Source organism: Typopeltis vanoorti, chromosome 1, assembly GCF_054136105.1.
Source record: "Typopeltis vanoorti isolate ZY-2024b chromosome 1, IOZ_Tvanoo_1.0, whole genome shotgun sequence".
NCBI classification, from domain to species: Eukaryota; Metazoa; Arthropoda; class Arachnida; order Uropygi; family Thelyphonidae; genus Typopeltis; species Typopeltis vanoorti.
Window position 1 is genome coordinate 93219046 of NC_143549.1, and position 25995 is coordinate 93245040.

At 35.3% G+C, this 25995-nt stretch overlaps 2 protein-coding genes across 4 annotated transcripts in view; one reads left to right on the forward strand and one right to left on the reverse strand.

Annotated features, from left to right (window-relative positions):
- Positions 1-25995, forward strand: part of LOC150110210 (uncharacterized) — an 88509-nt gene that overhangs the window by 15689 nt on the left and 46825 nt on the right. For both annotated transcript variants that reach the window (XR_016548866.1, XM_090398405.1), the window contains exons 3-6: positions 5569-5640; positions 10374-10561; positions 18125-18170; positions 23034-23123. Coding sequence is in view for 1 of the 2 variants with exons in the window: in XM_090398405.1 (XP_090254531.1) it covers positions 5569-5640; positions 10374-10561; positions 18125-18170; positions 23034-23123 (396 nt within the window). In the remaining variant the exon portion in view is untranslated. The remainder of the gene's footprint in view (positions 1-5568; positions 5641-10373; positions 10562-18124; positions 18171-23033; positions 23124-25995) is intronic.
- Positions 1-25995, reverse strand: part of PIG-U (phosphatidylinositol glycan anchor biosynthesis class U) — a 276485-nt gene that overhangs the window by 4641 nt on the left and 245849 nt on the right. Inside the window, exon 13 of one of the 2 annotated variants that reach the window (XR_016548864.1) lies at positions 20738-20885. The exons of the other annotated variant lie outside the window; for it this stretch is intronic. The gene's annotated coding sequence lies outside the window, so the exon portion shown is untranslated. The remainder of the gene's footprint in view (positions 1-20737; positions 20886-25995) is intronic. 2 annotated transcript variants of the gene reach the window in all.

Here is a 25995-nt window from a genome sequence, read left to right on the forward strand (position 1 = left end):
TACAATGGCACAGTAGACACAATATTTTACAATAGTACTACATGAAAAATTACATCATTACTAACTTCCTATCTACAATTTTCCTCCAAATCAATCTGTTCCAACATTATCAGATCTTATATTTCTATCTTCTAAGGCACTTTTTATCATATCAATCCACCTTGGTCTTCCTCTAGGTCTTTTCCTGCCAACCTGGCAGAGAACACTTGTTTTGATAATCTTTCCTCTCCCATTTTCTGTTTAAGTGACCATACCACCTGAGATTAGCTCTGCTAATGCATTCCTGGATGCTGACAATGTTGAGTTCTTTCCTAATTTCCTCATTTTTAATATGATATTGCCATTGATGCCATCCGTTCATGCCCCTAATCTTTCTCAGGACTCTCATATTTGCAGTCTCCAGTCTTTGGTCAAGTGTTTTACTTCTGACCCGGAAGTTAAAGCGGCTTGAATACTGTCTTGTATACAGCTAATTTAGTGTTTTGGCTAATTTCTCTCTTATTCCATATAAATTTATTCAGTTGACTTCCTGCCATACCAGCTTTGTTGATTCTGTTGTCTATTTCCATGTTTAATTTACCATCTTCACTAAAAATTGTGTCTAAGCAGCTGAATTTTTTTTAGTAATAATATCATCAGTAAAGTAAGTAATGTCATTTTTTAATAAATGCTTTGATCTAGTACTAGGATCAAATCAATCCTGCAGGATTGATATTAAAAAAGGGAAGAAGAAGATCAACTCATTCACTGCCACTCATTTATGACAGAATTGTCTCCAGACCATTCAGAATGATCTTACTGCAGTGCCTGCACACCCACACGATTGGATTCGACCACCCAGGCCAGATTGAGTGCAGCATAGAAATACATGTCCTACAATGTTTAGAAGCAGCAGTGGCACACATACAAATACTGGTTTGATGCTTTAAAGCAGCGTTTCCCAAACTATGTTCTGTGGAAAGTGAATAAGTATTCCGTTAAAAAATTATCAAAATTAATATGAGCCTGGAATGGTTTTAAATGCTGCGACAAGTTCAAATATGTTTGAAAATCAGGCGCTCCTCATTTTGCGTGCGGATTGTGCTATCAAGGCCAGCACATGCTGGCCTTGACTCAGCTGCCCGCAGTTGTCGACACCTCTGAGCACGAGTGAAGTACGGAGGTATCTATTCTAGGAAATGTGCAGTCACAAGCAAGGTCAATGCGATGTGCTGTGGCCCGGCACGCCTATAGTGTGCACTGTCACATTTTTGCAATGTGATAGTGTGCGCTCAGCTTTACATTGGATATGAGACTGATGATACTCGGCTCTAACCAAGGTGTTCCATTAAAATTTCAGGATTTGTGAAGTGTTCTGTTGTAGGAAAAGTTTGAGAAACCCTGCTTTGAAGTGTCAGTGGCACTGAATATGCTAAGAGATAAAAATCTATTCATATTTTTTTTGAACATCTGGACAAGTTACGATCAAATGCCCACTGTGCCACTGGGGAAACCAGAATAAACAGTTAATTGCTGAAACAATCTTAAACACAACAGAATTAAAGTAGGGTACTATCAATGAAATCAATAGCTACCAGATGACTTAAAAAATACCATGTTGACATAATTGGAATTACCAAGATATAAACATGATAAAAACAACTGAGATACTTCTACTTTTTTTTTTAACATGAATTCCACCAATGAAGGGTTGTAAACCAATGGTGTATTTAGTAACGTGATTGTGAGCTAAGGATCAGATAATTCATTTCCCCTATTCTGGAGACCAAATATGGTACTTTTTTTGAGCTGCTTCAATCTTCAAGTAAGCAGGATGATCATGTAATACTTACCATGTAATCCTAAATCATAGGAAAGGAAAGAATAGCTACAGTATTCACTAAAGACAAAAATGAACTTCTTGATTGGAAGCCCATTTCAAGTAGAGTGATGTGGACAAATTTCAAAATAGGAAGTTTGACAAGGCATTTCTGTCAGTGATCTCTCAAAAGGTTTTAAAGAAGGAAATAGTTTTTGTTGTTGTTGTTGCTGCTGACATAAAGAAAAGGCCTCGTTGGAGGTAGCAGAATAGGAATCTATACCAGAAATATAGAAATGTTTGTGGATAATTTGGGAAAAAGAGCAAAGCTAATAAGGCTAATATTAATAATAAGTATACAGAATTTATGTTCATGAAATGGACTAGTCATTACTGATACCATATTCCAGAAAATAGAGAAGAAACAAGATATAAGAAAATCTTATTGATGTTCAGGATAAAAGAATACACATGAGATTTGAAATAGTAAGTGATCAACGTAAAAATGAATACAATATTGAAAAGAAAATATCATACCACTCCGTGAATCCATTGACAGTTCCTGCTCTAACCACTCTCTCTCAGGAAATGCATTCCACGGTTCAACCACCCTCCATGCAAAGAAACCACTCCTCATAGTAAGTGATCAACGTAAAAATGAATACAATATTGAAAAGAAAATATCATACCACTCCGTGAATCCATTGACAGTTCCTGCTCTAACCACTCTCTCTCAGGAAATGCATTCCACGGTTCAACCACCCTCCATGCAAAGAAACCACTCCTCACCCTCTTGCTCACAGCCTCCTTTCGTAACTTCCAGCGATGGCCCCTTGTCATCGCTCTTTCCCTTTTACATCAAACTTTAAACCAAATTATGTCCGGTTCTTCACTCGTGGAATACAGCTTATTATTGCTGCTAACAAATATCCTTTCACAATTTCCTAAGCACTAATGATATCCTTCCAATTCTGCCCTCCATGGAACTGCCCCTACTTGATACCTAAGACTATTATAATCACTTGCCTTATAATTCTACATATGTTCCCTTTTCTTTGATACAACTGCATGTCTATTCATCTTCTAAGTCAAAACCACATATAATCACTCTCTCCAACTGGTGGGAGAGATGTCATCTCACTTATTATCAGCTCTTCTGACGCTAAGACCAAATCCAAAACTCTTGAACCTTTTGTTCCCTCTATTACATGTTGCCTAAGACATTTGTCCCTCAAGAATTCTAGAAATTCCATCCCCTTATTACTACATGCAGCATGTAAGAAAGTTTTAAAAGTGTTAAAATCAAGCAGCTTTCAGAGGGGGAACTATAGTCAAATATTATTCAAGGAAAAATGAAAGAGTGAAAACAAGAACCAAACCTTGATTCAGTTTTTCATTCTTTGTATTATGTTGAAGTTGAATTAAATTCAATGTAATAAAAAAATTGATTTTTACCATGTTGGTAAAGAATAATTTATATTATCATCATCAGACCTCTCATGAGTCAAAAGAAAAAGGTCCCACAATCTCTCTTGAGAGAGCGAGAGTGGAACCTCTCCTCTGTGGATATATGCATTCACTGTCTCTGCATTTACCACACTTTCAAACAATGCATTCCAATCAGCCACCACTCTCTATGCAAACTTACTCCTCACCCCTTGCTCTCATACTCTCTCCCTATACACCTTCCAAGGACAGACTCTGTCTTCACTCGTTCTATGAAAAATCTCACCCACATTAATCCTCCTCGTTATATTCATTAAATTCTGCAATTTGCAGTCTCAGCTCTCAAACTCAGACAAGAAACCACCTTAGTCAATTATCTCTAAACCTTTTCTACCATCTCCTCATTCTTTTGAAAACTAGGCAACCAAATCTGTGCACACTAATCCATATGCAGCCTGTTTAAAGCCTTATACAATGGAATCATAACATCCATACCTCTATATGTCAAGGTTCTCTGCATCACTGCTATAATCTGCTGAGCTGCCCTCAAAATTTTAGCAAAATGTCCCTGAAATTCCAGGTCCCTATCCACTATCACCCTTAGATCTTTCATCTCCTTTACCTTATAACATTCATTTGGCCACAAGAGAGTACAGTTCCACAAAAATGACTATTTATGATTCCTAAGAAAGAAGTCAGATTTGACTATCGAACATTTTCAAATACATTTGTACAGAGAAAATATGATTGAGTTCAACTATTCTGTATTAGAATACTTAAATGTTTTGCTATAATAAATTTAGTTTAATCCTTTATCCAAGTGTAAGCAAACAAAGTTTCACCTGAAGTATCTTCAGGACTGAGGCAACTTGTGGTAAAGGTGGACCAAGCTCTCATCACTCCTTGTCTCAGTATCTCCCATAATGCAAAGCACATCTCCTTGCAGACATGTATGATACTATGCATTAAGGGATGGGCCACTATCCAGACCAGTTTCGACCTTTATTGAGGTCTCGTCAGTGGGAGTCAGACCCAGAAGTGGTGATACTAAGGCAGAAGCAATGGAGAAGTCATATTTACCTATACGAGTTGCCAAAAGGTGTACCACCTTATTATTAAATTATTCTGGAAAAAAAACTTCCAACATTTTTCTCTAAATCCAGAGTAATTTAATAATAAGGTGGTACACTTTTTGGCAACTCGTATAGGTAAATATGACTTCTCCACTGCTTCTGGCTTTGTATCACCACTTCTGTGTCTAGCTCCCACTGACGAGACCTCAATAAAGGTCGAAACCGGTTGGAAGCTTGGGTGATGAATGGCGATGCTGTAGCCCATGAAGTTTTAACTGAGGCTCAGCTGTTGCTGTCACCCAGGTCCTGGGTGGGTGGGTAATGAATGGCAATGCTGTGGCCCGTGAAGTTAACTGAGGCACAGCTGTTGCTGTTACCCCTCAGATGATATATGAGCAAATGAGTGGCTCTGCTTGGTGGTGGGGGTGAGCCTGCCTCGGTGTAGAGCCAACTGGTTCTGAGAGTTCTTCTCAGTGGCAAGGTGAGTCTGTTACTGAGGGGAACAACGCTGAGTTTTTGGAGTTTGACCTGTACTTGAACATTCAATAAAGGTCGAAACCGGTCTATAGTGGCCAATCCCTTAATGCACAGCATTATACATGTCTGCAAAGAGATGTGCTTTGCATTATGGGAGATACTGAGACAAGGAGTGATGAGAGCTTGATCCACCTTTACGAGTTGCCTCAGTCCTGAAGATACTTCAGGTGCAAACTTTATTCGCTTATACTTGGATAAAGGATTAAACTAAATTTATTATAGTCTAACCAAGTGAAAAAAAACTTCCAAAATGTTTTGCTATGATGCTATTTGGCTATATAGTACTGATTTCAACTTAATTTGCTAAAATGCAAAGTAAGTACCACAAACTCTTATGAAATTGCTGTGCCGCAAACAAAATCCAAGACAACACATTTCAACTGTCTTAATAATAGTTTGTATTAAGAGAGGATGCTATCTCATGCATTCCTCTTTCAACATGATTGCATGGGAAAGCATCCCTTCAAAAGAGTTTTATCAGTTTTATGTAACATTTATATTTTAAAACAGTTTAACAGATATGTAAATACATTTCATGAACCTCACAGGATCAATTTAGCCTCTATATTGTCCAATTTTTCTCTCTCTCTCTCTGTAATTTTCATGTTATTAAGAGCATATATATTATGCATCAAAGTTTAAGAATTACTCAAGTCATTAAAATTTGGCTCGGTTTTGATTTTTTTTTTTTTTTGATTATCATTTTTAAATTAGGTTCGACATCTGGAACAGTAGTTGGATTTACAGTTATCTGGAGTGGAGGAAATTCTACCACTACCTGGACAGGTCTGTTCTTTAATGCTAAAATAACATTATTATTACTGTATCACTTTCTACTGTGCATTGTTTAAATATTTATGAAAGCAAATGTTGGGCTAATTGCAGCAGGATGAATGACAAGTAGTGCATTTTTAGAAACATACTAAATATAACTTTTCACAGCTATAAAGTTATAAATTGGAGTTTATGTTCCTGAAAGAGGATGAGAAAGCACATTTAATAAGAAAATAGTGGGCTTACTCTATGGTAGGCAATATGGCTTTGTAAAAGGTAGTCCTGCCTTAGTAATTTACTAATGTTTTATAAAGTGACAGCAAAATTAGATAAGGGAAATAGCTAATACTGTTGGACTTTGCAAAGGTATTTAACAGAATTCAACAAAAGTTGGAGCAAATAGGTATGGATAGCAGGGTGGCTGATAGACAGACAGACACCAGAGAGTCGCATATGGTAGAGTGAAATCTAGAAAATAAGGGTGACTAGTAGAGTACCTCGGGATTCTCTATAGGGCCACAACACTTTAATTTGTACAAGGGTTGTTTGAAAAGTTTGGTAAATTTCCAATAGACAGTGACACAATTCGTTCGTTCGTTCATACCAGTGTCGGCACCTATCATCTTTTTCATGACCCCCTGGCAAAATTTTAGCCACATGCGATGCATAGTTCTCATTTGTCAAACATTTAAAATCGCTGTTCACATTTTTCATAAAAATGGAGAAAAACAAGTTTCGTGCAGTGGTAAAACACTTTTATTTGAAGTGGATGGCCATGCAGGTCAAAGTTGAGTTAGATGCAGTTCATGGGGACTCTGCACCAGCATTAAAGACTATTTATTTTTGGATAAATGAATTTAAACATGGTTGTAAGTCCATCGAAGATGAAGCGCACTCTGGAAGCCCGACTGAGGTCACTACGAAGGAAATGATTGACAAAATACATGGTATCGTTATGGAAGACTGCCGAGTGAAAGTGTGTGAGATTGCTGAGATTGTAGGCATCTCAACTGAACGGGTGTATAATATCCTGCACAAAAATTGCACATGAAAAAGCTGTGTGTGCCACGATTGTTGACTGTTGATCAAAAACACATGCGAAAAGATTTCAATGCAGTTTTAGTCATGTTTAATCGCAATTCTCAGGATTTTTTGCATCGATTTGTGACTGTAGACAAAACTTGGATCCATCACTACACACCTGAGTCTAAGCAGCAGTCAAAACAGTGGACAATGCCCGATGAAAGAGCACCGAAAAAAAGTGAAGACCATTTTGTCAGCTGGGAAGGTGATGGCCAAAGTTTTTTTGGGATTCCCAAAGAATTAACATGATAGACTATTTGGAAAAGGGTAACACAATAACAGGAGTCTATTATGCGTCATTGTTGGACTGTTTAAAAGATGAACTGAAGAGAAAATGGTCAAGATTGGTGCACAAAAAAGTGACCTTTCATCAAGACAATGTACCATCCCACATATCAGCCGTCGCAATGGAAATTGCACGAATTGAGGTTTGAATTGGTTCCACATTCACCATATTCTCCAGACTAGGCCCCACGTGATTTCTTCTTGTTCCCAAAGTTAAAAATTTGGGTAGGCAGGAAAACATTTTCTTCAAACAAGGATGTCATCAAGGCCGTCAATGACTTTTTTTTTTGCACAATTTGACAAATCCTACTTTTTAGATGGGATGAAAAAATTGTAAACTCACTGGATCAAATGTGTAGACCTCGATGGAGACTATGTTGAGAAATAAAGGTGATTTTTTCTAAAAAAATGTGTGTAACTTATTTTTTTACCAAACTTTGCAAACAACCTTCATATATTAATGATATAGGAAAAGATTTCAGGAGGAGGGAGATATTCAAAATGTTTGCTGATGATGTAAAATTGGTTAGTGTAATAGTTAAAGAAAAGTAGACAGCTTGAAAAGTGATTTCAATAGGCTAACAATATGGGCAAAGGATAATGCATAATAGTTTAATGCAGAACAATGTAATTTTATGCATTTTGGAATGAAAAGATTACATGCTGACATTGAATGAAAAGATTACATGATTATTATGCTGACAGAACTGGAAATTGATGAAATACTAAATTGGAGGGCAGGGGGTGTTAGTGGATAGGGAGTTAAAGTTCAGAGGACATATTGCAAAAGCAGCACATTAATAAGCAGAGATAAAGACATTATCATTCCTCTTTATAAGGCTTTGAATTGGGGTTACTGTACACATACTTGGTTTTTCTCTGAAATAAAGATAGACAAATCAGCCTTCAGAACACATGCAATTTACAGATAAAAATTACTATTGTTGGTGGTAATGACAGATAGATGGCATTGATGGTAGTAGTGTCGAGGATGAGATGTATCTAGCGAAGTGGAGTAGTATGTGTGTGCCCTCCCATGATAAGTCCTTGGACTTCCTGGAGGTGTCATGTAGTAATAATAATAGTAAAGTATTGGACAGAATTCTGAGACAAATGACCAAGATGGTGGTGACTGATATGAAATGCTTTCTATGAGGACAGATTGAGGGTTGCAGTGGCTGTCTGCTAGGTGGAACAGAAGGATATGAAATGTTTACACTACTAAAAGGATTTTAGAGGATTGATGGCGAGGATATTTTTCAGACTTGGATAGAGGGGAAGAGAATAAGGAATCACCCTAGCCATTGAGTAAGAGCATGGTTTAGCAAAGGTAGCATGATTAGATTTATTTCCTCCATGGAGAGTAGGTGAATGAGTTGTCAAAATCTGTTGTGAGTACTTTGTTGGCGAATGCATTCAAGGAGTGGTATGATAGATATTGTGTGGATAGAGTTAGTGTTAGCCTCTCACAATGAATCTTCAGCTACCTATGTAATAATAACCTATTAAAATATGTCTATTTGTGCATTTAAATATTACTGCTCACTGTATAATCAAAGACCCTTTAATATTTAAGATAATGACTGCTAATATTATTCATGGCTGATTCAAAAACAAGCACAATATAGAAGGCACTCGTGTAAAAGGTGGGAATTCGAACCACCACTAGCTTGTTAGAAAGGAAGTACATTATCTACTTGGCCAACCAGACTGGTAGAAAGAGTGTGTGAAGCAGGATTAGGATTAAAATCTGGATGAAAAAGACTAGGTCGAGTAACAGCTGTCACATAGGGGTGGGGGTTAAATTAAGTTTATTTGTAAGCATCTGCTTAGAAATAGATGAATAAAAACAAACACTGCACATAGTAATAAGTTTTTAACAGTGCTGTATACTAAACATAAATTCTAGGGAAAAGTCAATGTATACTTGGATATTGGATTTGATTGAAGATCAGATAAATGTGGAGGTTTGGAAATATTAAGAATAATGGTCTGACCACAGTAGTGATTTCTTAATTTATGTTTCACCAATTTCATTTCCAACCAACTCTAATTTTGGCATTTTGATACATGAGCTAAAGCCTAGTCCAAATGGAGAAATGTGTCTTCAAAAGTCATTGTCCATACTTGGAAGAGGACATGAAATACTATTAAAAAAAAACAACAACAACATTTAGGTCAGTGATAACGTATCATGCATTCTTGAGGAATATGATAGTAACCACATTATTTCATGTGGGCTTTCATCATCACATGTGTATTCTGCCTTTATTCAAAATGAAAGTCAAAACAATTTCACATCTTGAACAATGCTGCTGATAACTTCCTTACGCTAACTTTTATGACATTTCTGGGACTTCACATTCATACTAATTGAATCTATATCCAGAGCAGTTCCAGCCACTTGAATCCTGTGAACTAATTGTTTATTGCACACATGCTTAGAGCTTTCCTGCACTCAAATTTTACTGAAACTGAACATTACTGGTAATATGATAAAATCTTTTTACTGCAAACCCACAATTTTTTTTGTATACCACTTTGCTCAGTATACTGTTTTCAAGAGTCCATCCTTCCACCCACATGCTGTTTAAAAAAACTTCAAAGATGCATAGCATTCATTCACTGATGCATAGCATGGATTTCATTAAATAAATGCAATTGAAACTGGAGCATCTTTACAGAAATCTGTGTAATTCATTTTATGAAATGAATCTGTTAGTAAACAGAAATTTACAAATAACTCCCACACAGTCACCACAGTTTATATGTATTAGTTTTTATTTATGCATTGAAGAGTAAACACATTCAGCAGTTTAGGAGTATGTTAATATAGCTAAAATGTGGAACTGTTTTATTTCTCATTTTCCAAAGTTATAGCCAATCTTTTTTCTTGCCCACAGATAAAGTTTCCAACTTTCTTAACCTAAATAATGACATGTCAGATTCTCTGGTAAATGATTTTGAAAATCCAAAAATATCATAGTGAAGAGCACTTCAGTCAGTTTTAATGAAAGCATACAGGTTGGTGCAACAGAGAGCAGGACTTTGGATTTTTTTGGGAGTTTTATATCAATCTTCCACATCAAAATCATGTCTAATTTTGATGTGGCAGATGAATTTGGTCATCTACCACCTTGTTTCGTGTAGGTCAGAAGTGGTTTGAAAAACTAGCATGTTTTTGGTCTCTAGAAGAGGATTTCTGATTATTTAGCCCTAAGCATTGTTATTCATCCATGGCTGTACTACATATCATACATTTTATGCAAATACCACCTTCAGTACCAAATATCCAAATACCACTTAAAAAAATAACAAAACAGTAAAATTGAAGTTTTAAGTAATACTAAATAAACAACTATTATTCTTCAAAACAGGACAATGTATACAATGTGATGGTGAAGAAGTTATAAAGACATCATGGATACTAAGGATGGTGGTAGATACATGTAATGATACATGGAAGTCAACATTGATAGGTGAGGACAGTTTTACACGTTCTGAACAAGTATTAGGGCCAAGAAAACATCTCGGGACTGATGTACCTGCACGTCCAACTGGATGGGTAAGTAGCAAAAAAAAGTTTATAAGTTATCATTAATGGTTAGAAGTTTAGTAAAACAAAACTTTCTGGCTACCAATATATCAATGTTATATTAAATTACACGTTATATATTCCATAAGCTAATGAAATAATTGATAAAGAAATGGGGATTGCTACTACTATCACTGACTGATAGTGAAGTGCTGCATTGTTTGTTCAACATCCAAAATGTTTTTAAAATGACAGCTTTCTGTCCTAAAGAAATCTTAGATCTTGAAAAAAAAATACTGCAGTTTCTTGCAATTTTTTTAACATTTTAGTATTAACTGAGATTTTTGTGGAAATTTCCTTTATTAGGCCTCTGTTTTCTTTCTTTCCCTTCTAAATAAAATATAATATTATCTGATTTATTTATGTTTTAACAGTGTGTTCTGTATTACCCGTTCAAAAATAACAATTCATAAATTAAATAGGTTAAAAAAATGTTATGACACGCACACAGTCTAAGTATTATACTAACCACAGTGGATGCAGAATTTAACGTCCAGCTTATTATTTATTGTTACAGAAGCTTCACATAATCGAATCTCATGGGAGGGCTGTCTATGCACCACAGAGTCTTGAGTCTACATATCCATCACTCTCCATACAAGAGAATAAATGTACTTGCTTGCACAGCTTTCAAGAAAGACATTATGCCCCAATTCCCATGTTTTCCTCTTGTTCAATCCTCTGGAAACTCTCCTGCGACCTAGAAAACACCTCTCGACAACTTATCCATTTCAGTCATATCATGTCCCACTTCTGTTTATCAAACTCTTCGGATTGTATTTTCTCAATCTATCCACCACACAGCCAACATCTTACAGCTCTGATATTATTTTTGTTACTTGTCTTGTATTCTCTGTAAAGTTTTCTATTCTCTTGAAAATAGGTGACCAAATATGTGCAATTAATTGGTGGAAACAGATTACCATTTGGTCTGATCAGGACCGGACTTTATTCAATGTAAACATCATACTTTTATTTTTTATGGTCAATGCTCATTCACTGTTTTCACTAATATTCACCAGCAATTCTGGGTGTTGTCTTCATGATTTTTGCAATATATATGCTGACCCTCACCTCCATTCATCATCACTCCTAGATCCCTTTCCTCCTCTGACACTATAATCCACCAATAAAATACACAGCGTTCCATACAGTAATCATAAAATGTAGTACCGTCGACAGGGTGTAGCATACAGGCAGCCTGCCTCATGGTGCAGCTTAATAAGGGTGCTCGTTCAGCCATACTGCGGTAGGCTCCGTCGGAAGCAAGTGCAGAAAGAAGTTTTTCCAAGCTTAAACTGACTAAAAATTATTTGCAAACAGCAAATTTAGTTGCAAAATTATTTGCAAACAGCAATGATCCAAGAAAGATTGGTTGGTCTAGCAACTATATCGATAGAGGCGGACTTAGCTTATAATTTAAATTTAGAAGAGCTTATAAACAGTTTTATTGTGCAATATCCATGTAGAGCAAACATTTAATTAATATTATTATGTAATTGTTTTGCATTAATGTTTCTCTTGTAATAAAAACAAAATAGCAAATGGAGATTTTCTTATATTTTTTGTCTTATAATCCACCGGGAGTGATATTTAATTGTTTGCCTCAGGGCACGATTTAATCTGGCGACGGCCCTGACAAAATGTAAAATCTTAAACTTGGCTATATTAATCTATTATCTCACTCATGGAATCATTTCCATTGTATTCTAAATCCTCTTGAAGAGTCACTAAAAATCTTTCCAAATAATTTTTCTCTTTGCATTCTTCTGCAAATAACTGAATATCTCTCTCTATCTCTCTCTGCAGTCCATTTACAATGTTATTTGGCATAAAGGCTGAATAATAATGACTACATTATAGTGAACATCACTTCAGATATTCCTCTTCCTTGGACAGTATTCCCTGATATACAACTGTCATGCCAGATGGAGAACTGCAAATCAAATCACTAGCATAATGTCTAAATTGATACAACTGCAAAATCCATAAAAATCAAAGAAAATGCCTTCTTCTAAATGGCTACTCTGCTAGTTTATGATCATCATCATTGTCAAATTTATGTAATCCAAAATTATATACAGGATACTATGATAGTACATATTACATTACTTTCTTATTGACAATTTTCCTCTGAGTTAATGTTATTTGTCAGGACTCTGATTTTATCAGATCAATATGCATAGATAGGCTTAGCCTATTGATGGTTATTTATAATAGTACTTTGTAGTATAAACAACAGAATAAAATAATTCATTTCTTGAGCCAATATTTTGTTCGATTTATAAGCGGCATTTTCATACCACAAATTACAACTGTAGTAAATGCACCAAATCAAATTGCAGAAACAATTCGTACTGTAACTGAAAAGGAATTAATATCATTAATGCATCCTCTAGGAGCCAGATAAAAACAAAGTTAATTCAGAGACATCTGGCTAAATGCATTTAGTGTTGAGTTTAGAAGAGAGAGTTGCATAGCTGATTCTAAGAACAGTCTGTCACACATATAGCACCTTCTATGCATTACAGTTGTCTTCTCCCATTTAATGCTATGTACAGGAATATATCTCGAGCATAGTCAGCCAGTCCTGATTTATCAAAGGCACATTTTAAAATGGCTTTTCTCTTTTGAAGTTAAGTAGGATCCTGGTCTATAATCTGGTATGTAGAGAACCTTTTAAAGGATCTTAATTTATCTGTTATTATATTCTATTTGATTCATTATGGACAGTTGAATTAGTGTAATATACATTGACTATAACAATTTTTTGTTGTATAATTTTTTTATCAGAATTTTATCAGAATGCTTGCCACATCCAAACTAATATTGTCAGCCACTGTGAAGATGGATTGTAGATATCCATGTTTGATGTGGTATCTATAATGATTTTTAGTACAGTCTAGGAATGATGGCTAAATTATGAACCTTGACTGGGGCAAGGTTCATGACTTTTCAAATTCTTTAGCTGCTGAAATTTTAGAGATATTACAGAGGTGACCACAATTCTGGATTTAGTTTCATAATTTTTGTAACAAAGTTGATAGTGACATTGATTTTTAGCAAGCTCAGTGTGAATACTGCTGATTTTCTATACATGGATTAATGCTGAACCCACCTTTGTGTAATCACATTTAGCTTAGTGGAATTATTAGTTTTGCACCCTCCATGGAATCATCAGACTTATTGTGGGAGGTTCATTCAACTGATAACACATTTATCATACTAAATCTTAAATTCTTTAACACTCCTTGCATTAACAACATATTCTGGTAATGTATTCCATTCACTGACAATTTTCCATATAAAAAAATCTACTCCTCACATCCCTCTTCACCATACTCTTACATAACTTCCAGGAATAGCCTCTGGTTCTTCCCCTCCCACTATCTACTCTTTTTTATAATCCCCACTGGATTAATCTGATAAAATCCTCTCACTCAAATATTTCTATCATATCACCTCTCTTCCTCCTATCTACCAAACTCTGAAATCCACATTTCTTCAACCTCTCTCCATAGCCAATATTCCAAAGTCCTGATATTGTCTTAGTCATTCATCTCTGGACCCTCTCCAATGTTTCCATATCACACTGAAAACCAGGTGACCAAATCTGAGCACAGTAGTCCAAGTGTAGTCTGACCAGTGCTTTATACAGTGGCACAACCACTTCCTTATTCCTACATGTTAGCGTACTTCTTATCACAGTGGCACTATAATGTTTTGCACCCTCCATGGAGCCTTTATAGTGCAATTGGAAGAACAATGGTATATTGCACCCTTCGATTGGAATAGGCCTAAGTTCGATTCTTTTCGTGACGGGAGGAATCTTTATCTGGACGATTTCAATCGAAGGTGAGTTAGCCGATCTCATACGGAGGTAGCAGGATTTTTTCTCCCGGAAACTCGGGTTTTTCACCCTGCATACAGACAAATCAGCCCTTCAGAACACACAATTTACAGACAAAAAAAAAAAATACTGGTGGTGGTGGGCAGTTGATGGAGATGATTCATAGTAGAGGTTCGGTGTAGTGGTTGAGACAGTTGTAGGTGTTCTCCCGCGAATGTGCAGTCTTTGCAACACTTGAAATATGCTCTCTAAACTTCGTTTAATGTCAACTTTTACTCCCAAATCTTGAATCATGTTGTCATGTGGTTTATGCAACCTGTGCTACAAAATTCACATCAATTTGACTGCATGCTTGCATTTTTATTGATGTTAAATTTTTGAGAGTGCATCAGTGCTCATCTTAACTTGTCCAATGCAATTAACTATAGGATAATTTTGAATACTTTAATATATTAATTATATAAAATATAATTTTAAAATGGAAAGCATAAAGGTCAAATGAACAGTAGCTATGCTTCATCATGAGATTATATTATCATTGACAAATGCTAGAGTGAGACACGGATAATCGAAATATTGATACGATTTTTAAATACAGCCATGTAATACACACAGAAATCGGAAAAAGTAATCACTTGGGAAATTATTATTTTTTCCAGACTGACCCAAAGAAAGGCTGAAATAACTCATTTTATTTATTTATAAACAAGTTCCAACCTCCTTCAACAATAATCACACAATTCTTGAAAGGCAGAAAATGGGACATTCAGGTAGATCGTCACTGTTTCCCATTGTAAATATGGACGAAAAAGTTATAAATTTATAGAAAATTACATATTAAAAACTTATCTATATTGGTGTCCTAAACATGTCAGTTCACACTTCACACATGAAAAAAAAAGATGAAACTCAGAAAAACAAAAATGGCAACTCATGACAAATGACAACATTCAGTTGGACACCTTGACACAATAACCAATTGTAGCCATTTATTTCTAGGTGCTACTGTCTCAGCACACACACCCTGCCTCGCCTTCTGGGTGTTAAAACCACTGGAACACTAAGAATTCGACCCACTGTACCATCTGTTCAAAAGAGCTCAAAGGTATCCACATTTGGGTTCTACACATCTGGTCTATTAATGTGAATGTGATACAATGTTTACATGTTGAAAAGTGTCCTCTTCGTGAAGCATTAGTATACTGCTTCATGAAGATTCCTATAATTGTAGGAATTATATGAAGCTAGGAAACAATTAGGGGAGACTTTAACAGAAATAAATGCAAAAATATAATGTCGGTGATATTGCTATTCCGTGGATGTATAGCCTTATATTTTTATATTAATAAATGAAAACCCTGGACTTATTAATATTAAAACTACAACGCCACTCCTTTGTCGAAGTCAAAAGTCTACTGAAATCTTCCTGAAGTGAATTAAGCAGCTTATATTTATCCTCAACTTTGCATCATCAGCACAACTGAAAATCCCCAAGTCACTCCACATGATATATCATTTACAAACAAGTCAAACAGCAGGGGTCCAAGAAAAGAACCATGGGGCACATCACTGCTGGTTACCCTCCTTTTTTGAGACTCTGCTCCATTGTACACAATTTGCTAGTATCGTTCAGAGAGCCAGTCTCTGATCCATCTAACCAATATACTATCTATTCCCATCCTATGTAGCTTATACATCAACTTATCATGTGGTAATCTATTAAGTGCCTTTGCAAAGTCAAAGAATATCACTGTATATGATTCTCTTTTATCTAACACACTCATTACCTTATAAAATGTAATAAATTACTAAAACAAGATCTACCCTTTACGTGCTCATCAACCCAATCCTGTATTCTATTCCTAACCAATCTCTCCAACACCTTGACTACAACTGCAGTTATACAGAACCATGCTTGTGGAGTGGTATTATTTTGCCTTCTTTCCCACTCCTTAAGAACTCTACCCATTGCAAGATTTTCATTAAACAACCAGGTCAAGGGCACAGCAAACTGTTGTGCATATTCCTTAAAAATACATGGTGATATGTCATCCATTCCCACAGCCTCATTAAAATTAACCCAATCAACACCTGATTCTTTCACCTCCAATTTTCCTAATATTTGCCTCCCTTCTCTATATTGCACAGCATCATTTAATTCCACTATATCCTGCTGCCATGACTATCCACCAGTGTCACGCTGCCATAATTCTTTCTCTTGCTTGCCATATAGCAGAAAAATTCCCTTGAGTTAACCTTGGCTTCACCAGCCAATTTCCTTTCCTACTGCACCTTTTCTTTCTTAACAATGCTCATAACCTTCCTAGCCAGCACTTTATACTCTTCATGGATCCGATCACCACCAACTGTCTTGTACCTCCTCCATAGCATTTTCTTTTCCAACACAGTTTGCTTGATTTCACTCCTACTTTATTTACTTGCTATACATAACTGCATACCCTTGGTATGCAGTTATGCATTGCTCTGATACTGCCTTATGAATTTCTATGCACTGTCAACATCTTTTCTTCTCAGCTCATCTACCCAATGTACTGATGCTAAGTGACTATAGTTTCTATAATCACCTGCTTTATACTTCCATATATGTCCATTTTTGGCAGTAACCTTTTGTTTCACCACTTCTCAAATAAGTACCTCATGATCACTCTCACAAACCGGCAGCAGTGGAAATAACTTCTGTTATTTTTCCATTATTTGCTTGAATATAAATATTACAGCTTTCGAATCTGTTTTAATTTTTCTTTGTCCAAAATTTTCTAAATCCTGAAAAGTGAAATTGAATACTATGAGATTTAATACTTACTGATCTGAATGTAATCTAATCGGCATCCAGATAATGTTCTTTGTCACTACCTGGTGACAAAGAACATTATCTTGTCTGGAAATATAAAATACCTTCCAGTAGTCTTGAAAATAGGCTAATGGAAAAATACTTTCTTTGTAAAGTCAATATAAATGCCAATAATTATCCAAATAGGCTAGGGACAGATCTGAATGGAGAGTGTATGTTCATAGAATCACCAGGAGTCGAAAATGACTCGATGGAACATAACAAATTATCCAAAGGAACCCTATTCTTCAGATATGGATGAAATATGTATCCAATTCCATGACTTTTGTTGGATACTTAACAGCTGAATTAGATAGCAATGTTGTACATTCATGAAGGTCAGGGTTGAAATTATTTTGAAAAGATTTGTTTTTAGTAAATCCCACTCATTTATTACACATAGACTCATTGTTCAAGATCATACAGAGAATAGTTTTCCCCAAAAAGCAATTCAACATTAGGATGGAGATGTATTTTTCTTTATGAAATGCACCTCCAGAGAACTTCTTTGTTCTGTCCTCCAGTTTTTCTGACTGATAGGAATAAGTAAGTTAAAGTTGCATACAGCAAGCAAACATGCAGGCTTTGTTTGCTTACATTACACCTGGATAAAGGATTAAAAAAAGGAATATAATTTATTTGTAACCAGCAACAAAACTTTAGATGTAGAATATTATTTTAATCCCCTTTACAAAGCATTACAAAATAGTATATCCAATTTGATAATGTGATGATGAATACAAACACCTTAAAATATAGTCAATACATCAATATAATTTTTATTTTGCAGTCAGCACATTTTTTAACATAAATTTTTGTCTTAATTTTACAGGATAGTGATGCTACTAATTCAGATGTCATAGGCAAAAACAACACTGGTAAGAAACATTTAAGTTTTATTGGTGAATTACTATTGGAGCATCTCTTCATTTGTCCTGTGTTTAACAGCAATAAGAGAAACTTAACAAAAAGCACGATATATAAATATATATCAGTATTATATAGTTTCCCTCAATGAGTCCCTGACTCTCCCTCAACCCACAAGCTCTGAGTTTGAATCTACCACTGTGGCATGAATGTTTCTGAAAAACATATTACTATTTACTTGCAGTAGCTTGTTGAAGTGCTATGTCTGATGTTCTAGCAAGGCTTCTGGATTATCTAACTCTTATCCCAACTACAATACAAAAACGTGGTGCAAATTTCCAACTTTTTGTTGTGAGAATGTCATAAAAAAAGCCACTAGTGATGCATTTTTGTTTTATAGATGTTCCAACATGCTTTTATATTTCTCTTTCAAGAAATATGATGGAGAACAGAACACCTTCTCAATTGAATGTGTACATGATCCAAAACAATCAAATCAAGTGCATTTTACAATAGCATTTTTTTGTAGATGTCATTGAATAAATATTAAGGCAAGTGAACCCAGCACAGTTTTTGACCGGTGTATTGCACAATTTATTTATTGTCAATTTGCAACATACATAATTTGTTTAAAATCATTTTACCAATTTTGGTAAAGAGTCTGAATACCAGATTTCATTAAAAGTTCATGCAGCCAGAGGAGATTTATTATTCTGTATGATTATGAACTTATTCTGATACTGAAAATGGTCTGAAAACCAAAACTAAAATGACTCAACAAATATTAGCAGAATATCCAAATACTAAATTTCAATAAAACCCCTCACCAAGGTGGAGGGATAATATGTATACCGACAGATAGATGGATGGATGGACAAAATTAATCAAATAAGTGCTTACAATTTTGTTCATAAAAAAGATATTAGCATAACTTGGGGGTGGGGTGGGGACAAAATTGTTTAGGGAGAATGGAAAGGCTGATTTTATTTCTAGCATTTGCATTTGTTGATTTTCCAAGTTTAACACATTTTGCAATGTTATTATAAAAAAAGGCACAACAACATTGCAAAATGGTGTCTATTGATTAAATTGCCTGGTACTGCTAAATGTTCAGCTTTAAAGGAGTTACCATTAACATACTGGACAGGTTGGCTGAGTGAATAGAATCTGTGCTCTCCAACAAACAGGCTTCTGGTTCAAAAAACACTATAGAATGAATCTTTGTAATGTCTTTAGATGGCAAATCATTGGTTGATGTCACAATACCAAACTATTTACTAGAGGTGCGAAGCATCCCAGTAAAGTCTCATATTTTGCCTCTAGAGCTGGGTGGGAATAATATAGAAGAATAGCAGAAGATAAAAGATATCCACCTAGGAACTTCTTGACAAGGTTTCAAATATACATCAGGAGTTGGCAACCTGAGGCTCCTTGATTCAATTTCCTAAGTACTACTATTCAGGTGTAAAGAAGTTATCCTTTAAGGTGTTGGACTGGTTGAATGAGTGAAGAGAATCTGTGCTCTCCAGCAAATAGGCTTTGGGTCAAAAAAAAACACAACAACAACAACAACGACTATACAGTAAACCCTCAATTTAACGGACAAAATTTCTGGTTCGTATGTCACATGTGAAAATTAACACCCTGTTAAATTTAAAGTGCTTTTAACCAAAATTTGTTTATAATTAAATTAACAGGTTATTTTTAACAAATTTTGGTGAATAGGCCATCACATGTTGGAAAAACACTGTAGTAATTTAGCCGACATAAATGAGTCACCGCTCATAAAACATGTTTGGCGAATGATTAGGACATGATCACACCAATCGCACTGTAATTGGTTCTTTTGTCGCGTGGCATGATTTTCTGCGGCAGTTTTATTACACACATTTTTGTAATTTTAGGGAGATAATTATAAATAAAACAGCAGAATTCAAAAGTTAAAAAAAAGTTTGAAAAAAAATTTTCAAAGTAGGATTACTTAAACCAAGCACCTCAACATCGAACATTAACTTCACATTAACTTATCTAAAAGTGTGAAAACTGTGTTAAAAATTGTGTGTAAAGCAATTTTTTTGTTATTATAGGTGCTGATATTGATAAAATTGCAGTATTTGCAATTTAATGGACATCCCTTAGCCCCTATTAGTCCATTAAATTGAGGGTTTACTGTAGCATGAATGTTTATGAATATTTTTAGATGGTAGATGATTTCCATTGGCTGGTGACACAATACTATATTATTTACTGCAGGTGGGCGGGATATCTTTTTTCTTCCACTACATGTTTGTGTATAGCAGAAGATAAAATATATCTACCCAGGAACTTCTTGACAAGTTTTCAAATATATACCAGTGGTTGGCAACTTGAGGCTCTGAGAAATTTTTGTGACTCTCCAGAGATTAATTTGATTTTTTTTATGAAAACAAAAAGGTGGATAGTTTATTTCTATTTTCATTAAAAAAACTTATTTTAAGTAATATAATCAATTTAAATCAAAAATATCATAAGATTATTTTTCAAACATATAACTCACACAACTAGAATAAAATTATGCTTGATGTGTAAAACTGTTTACCTGACACATAGCCAAATGAAGACACATGTATCATTTGGGCTTCTCTTGATTTTTGGATAGACATACTTCTGTGAGCAAACATTTTCTAACATAAATTTTATTAAAAATAAGCTGAGAAACCATCTGAATAATGATTCTTTCATCATGTCTGGAAATGAAAAATTATGGTGTATTTACCAAATACTGTACTGATAAACTTGCTAAAGAAGTTCAACAACAAAAGTTGTATTAAAAAGATCATAATTAATTTAATAAGAATAAAAAAAATTATTATGTTCATGATATATAATTACTTTACCTAATTTGTTTCAAACTTTATAATACAATAAAATAAATAATTTTACTGTTTTATTTCTATTATTACAGCCTTTTCCAAGTTGCAACTTTTTAAAATATTTGAATGCCCTCTTTGCCAAAATGGCTTTCAACCTAATATACTCATATATACAATGACTTAACAAAATTACTTAAGTAATTTCCATGCTAGATTCATTACTTGGGTTTTTACCTCTATTATTATTAACATTTGACCTCCACGGAGTCAGACTCATTGTGGGAGGCACACGCTATTGCACACAATGCTTGTCCAACTGTGCTTTAAACTGATTCAATGTGTCTTCACCCACAACACATCCAGGCGATGCATTCCAATCACCAACCACTCTCCATGCAAAGAACCTACTCCTCATTCCTCTGCTCACACCCTCCTTATAGTTTCCAGCAATGGTCTCTTGTTCTAACCCCCCCCCCCACGCCATTCTATGAAAAATCTCCTCATTGTCGACCTGATAACAACCCCTGACTAGCTTATATGTCTCAATCATATCCCTCCCCCTCCTCATATTCATGGGCTCTGCAACTTATATTCTCTCAATATGTCCTCGTACCCACATTCCAAAGACCACTGACCACCTTTGTGAATTTTCTCTGCACTTTTCCAACATATCCTTTCTATGAAAAATACACCATGAAAACTAGGTGACAAATCTGAGCACAATAATCCATATGAGGCCTGATCAAGGCCTTATACAATGGCATCATAACCTTTCTATTTCTGCATGTCAGGGTTCTCTGCATCATTGCATTATCTGATGTGACGTCTTTACGATTTGTGCACTGTGGCCCCTGAATTTCAGGTCCTTCTCCACCATCACTCCTAGATCTCTCATCTCCTCAACTCCCATTAAAGTTTCCCCACCAAGTGTATACTTTACATGTTGCTTACTAAATCTCAAAACCTTACACTTTGCAACAGTGAACTGACAGTTCCACTTACTTGCCCATTCATGCAATCCATTCAAGTTCTCTTGTAAGGCCATAACTCTGCTTGACTCTACATTGCTTTCCCCAGTTTTGCATCATCGGCATATCACTAGTTAAACCCATCCCAATATCATTAGCATACAAATTGAACAACAATGGCCCCAAAAACTGATCCCTGCAGCACACCACTAGTGACAGCCTTTTCTTTTGGGATACTGCATCTCCACATACAACTTTCTGATATCTATCTGACAGCCAGTTACTGATCCAACTCAGAAGTCTGTTATCCAATCCCAATCTGTTTCAATTTATATAAGAACTTGTCATGTGGCAAAAGTCTTTGCAAAATCTAAGTACACCACTGTATATCTGTATATGCATCCCCCCCCTATCCAAGGTATCTGTCACCTTGTTATAGTACATAAGTTAGTGAAACATGATCTCCCCTTAACAAACCCATGATGATAACCACAGAGAATACTACTGTTATCAACACATTTTTATATCCTACTTCTCACCAATCTCTCCAATACTTTCACCACAACTCCAGATATACAACCAGCCTAAACTTTGAAGCTATAGCCTTATCACTTATGAAAATTATGTCAATTAAAGCATATTAAATAAAATGAAATCTTATAACCTTTTGGAGCTTTTTAGCCTGGCCTAAAGCACATTTCATATTACTAAGGTGCAATTACAGAAATTAGCTTCTTTTATATTTGTGATTTTCAAACGAATCTTTATAAAATTTGTAGTTAAAAAAAAAGTGTACATTATTAAAAATTATATTTACGACATATCACAGCTTACATGAGTGGAATGCATTGTAGCAGTGTGTCATGAATGTGAAGTGATGAATGAATTTAAGAAAGAATGACAGCTATGTTACTAGCTGAGTAAGATGTCCTCCAGTCAGTCTACTGCCAGAGTTGCACAAAGGTCTGTTAACAATAATAATACTATAATAATTACAGTTTTACTTGCAAGAAAAATTATATTATAAATTTATATTATTCTGTTTATTTTGAAGATATTGATACGTGCAGATTAGAGGGAAAATGGTTCAATAAAGCTGGATCAATTTTGAAGTTTGCACCACAGGCTTCTGAATATTTACAAGGTAAGATAATGCTTTGTTTATACATAAGTAATCAGCAAATGAAGAATTTGTAGTTTGGTGTTTATTGTTCAGAATTACTATAAAGGTATGAATGAGCTCTCACAATCCACTCTTATTAGCAAAAGAAGATGTGCATCTTATATCTAGAATAGGTTGAAGTCTGTATTAATTGTAGCATTGCTAATTATCAAATATCAGTCATGGGAGGACTTTGGCAAGAATATAGAAAATAAATATCAAGAAGGTGGCAAAATATTCTGGAGGTGGTTGAAGACACTTAGGAATGGAGGAAAGAGTGCTGTAAAAGGAGTTAGAGATGATAAAGGTGACATGAAAACAGGAGAAAAAGATATCCTTGAAGTATGGAGTAATTACTTTGAAAAACTGCTAAATGAAACAAGCAGTGATGACAGCACAGTGATAAAAAAACACTGACCAGGCATGCAGTCAGGAATACATATCCATACTTGAAGTAGAAAAAGCCATCAAAGGCTTGAAATGTGGAAAGGCAGCAGGAGTAGATGATATTCGACCAGAAATGCTGAAGTATGGTGGTATAAAAGTCTTACAGTGGCTGCGCTACATAGTTCAGAAAGCCTGGACAGAGGGACGAATTCCCGATGATTGGAGTAGAGCTCTCATAGTACCCATATATAAAAAGGGAAATAAAACTGAATGTGAGAATTACAGAGGTATTTCCCTACTGAGTGTTCCTGGCAAGATCTATGCAAGTATACTTGAGAAACGGTTGAGAAGAATTGTGGAAGAAAAGCTTGGTGAAGAACAAGCTGGATTCAGGCCAAATAGAGGCTGTCAGGATCAGATCTTCACTTTACGACAAATAGTTGAGAAAGCATGGGAATATAACAAAGATCTGTATTTAAGCTTTGTCGATTTGGAAAAGGCATATGATAAGGTGCCAAGAGAGAAGCTATTCAATACACTGCAGTTATATGGTGTCAATGGGGCATTATATCAAGCAATACTTAGTCTTTATTTGAGTTGTAAGTCAGCAGTTAGAATTGAAGGAAGTACAGGAAGATGGTTTAATGTTAAATCTGGTGTGAGACAAGGATGTACATTATCCCCTCTGTTATTCATTATCTATATGGATCACATTATGAAGGAAAGTGGTATTAAACCTGATATCAAAATTGGAGATGTTAATGTCAGCTCTTTACTTTATGCGGATGATGTTATACTTCTAAATAAATCCACTACAAGTCTGCAAGATTCTCTGACTAAATTGAATAGCTGTTGTAATAGATATGGTATGAAGGTCAGCAATAAAAAGACAAAGACAATGAAAATAGGCAGAATCATTGAAAATGTCAACCGTGTTGTGAATGGAGAACCTGTGGAACAAGTAAAACATTTCAGCTATTTAGGCACGATTTTTACTGAAGATGGTAAATTAAATATAGAAATAGACAACAGAATCAGCAAAGCTGGTATGGTGGGAAGTCAATTGAATAAATTCATATGGAATAAGAGAGAAATTAGTCGGAACACTAAATTAGCTGTATACAAGACAGTGTTCAAACCAGTTTTAACTTATGGATCTGAGAGCTGGGTCAGAAGTAAAACACTTGACCAAAGACTAGAGACCGCAGATATGAGAGTCCTGAGTAAGATTAGAGGCGTGAACAGATGGCATCAATGGCAATATCATATTAAAAATGAGGATATTAGGAAAGAACTTGACATTGTCAGCATCCAGGAATGTGTTAGCAGAGCTAATCTCAGGTGGTATGGTCACTTAAATAAAATGGGAGAGGAAAGATTAGCAAAACAAGTGTTCTCTGCCAGGTTGGCAGGAAAACGACCCAGAGGAAGACCAAGATATAGATGGATTGATATGGTACAAAGTGCCTTAGAAGATAGAAATATAAGATCTGATAATGTTGGCGTCTTGACAAGTAACAGACTGATTTGGAGGAAAATTGTAGATAGGAAGTTAGTAATGATGTAATTTTTTCATGTAGTACTGTCATATCCTGTACACCCCTTGAGGGTACATGGCAGGAATTTGATGATGATGATGATGACTGCAGTATCTCTTTTAGAAGCCAATGCATTCAACAGTCCAAATGGAAATGAACTGCAACATACAGATGAGCATCACAATACTTACTTGTTGCATGATGATGACCATAGAATAAAGTAAAACATGCACAGGAAAAGAAAGTTTAAGTGAAAGTTTCAGTCAAAAAAGGAATATATTTGGAACTATGTGGTATGCAATGATGAAAAGTGATGTATTCAACTTATGTCAATATCATGATGAAGAGAAAATTGTTAGAGAATGGAAAATGCTTAAAACACATGAAGCATATAACTGTATGGCAAGAGCTGGACAAACAGATAATTATTGGCAGAGGGAGAAATAACATGGCTAAATAGTGAAATCAGGCAAGCAGTGTGGAAAGAGTTGCTCATGTTTTCAACACTGCTTGCCTGATTTCATTATTCAGCCATGGAAGACAGTAGGCAACAATCACATGATTGAAGAGTATATAAGATGTAGGCTATAAGTTACAAGTACAGTAAAAAAAACAAAAAACAGACACAACGACAGGGACATATACACATTTGATGAGTCAGGTCAAAGGAAATCCAAAGATTTTGTGGCAAGTAAAAGGAAGATATCATTTAATGAGCACCTTGTCAATGTATTTTGTCAGTCTATTTTACTTTTCACAGCATCCCATCACTAGTATGAAATCTTAGTAAGAGAGACATTGCATTTCTGGCTGGTTTGCTTGTTCAGTGGATGAAATACCCAAGTTTTACATATGAAAAAACCTTGCCACCTCCATATGAGACTGGCTAACTCACTTTCAAGTTGAATAGTGAAGGAGATGCAAAGTGC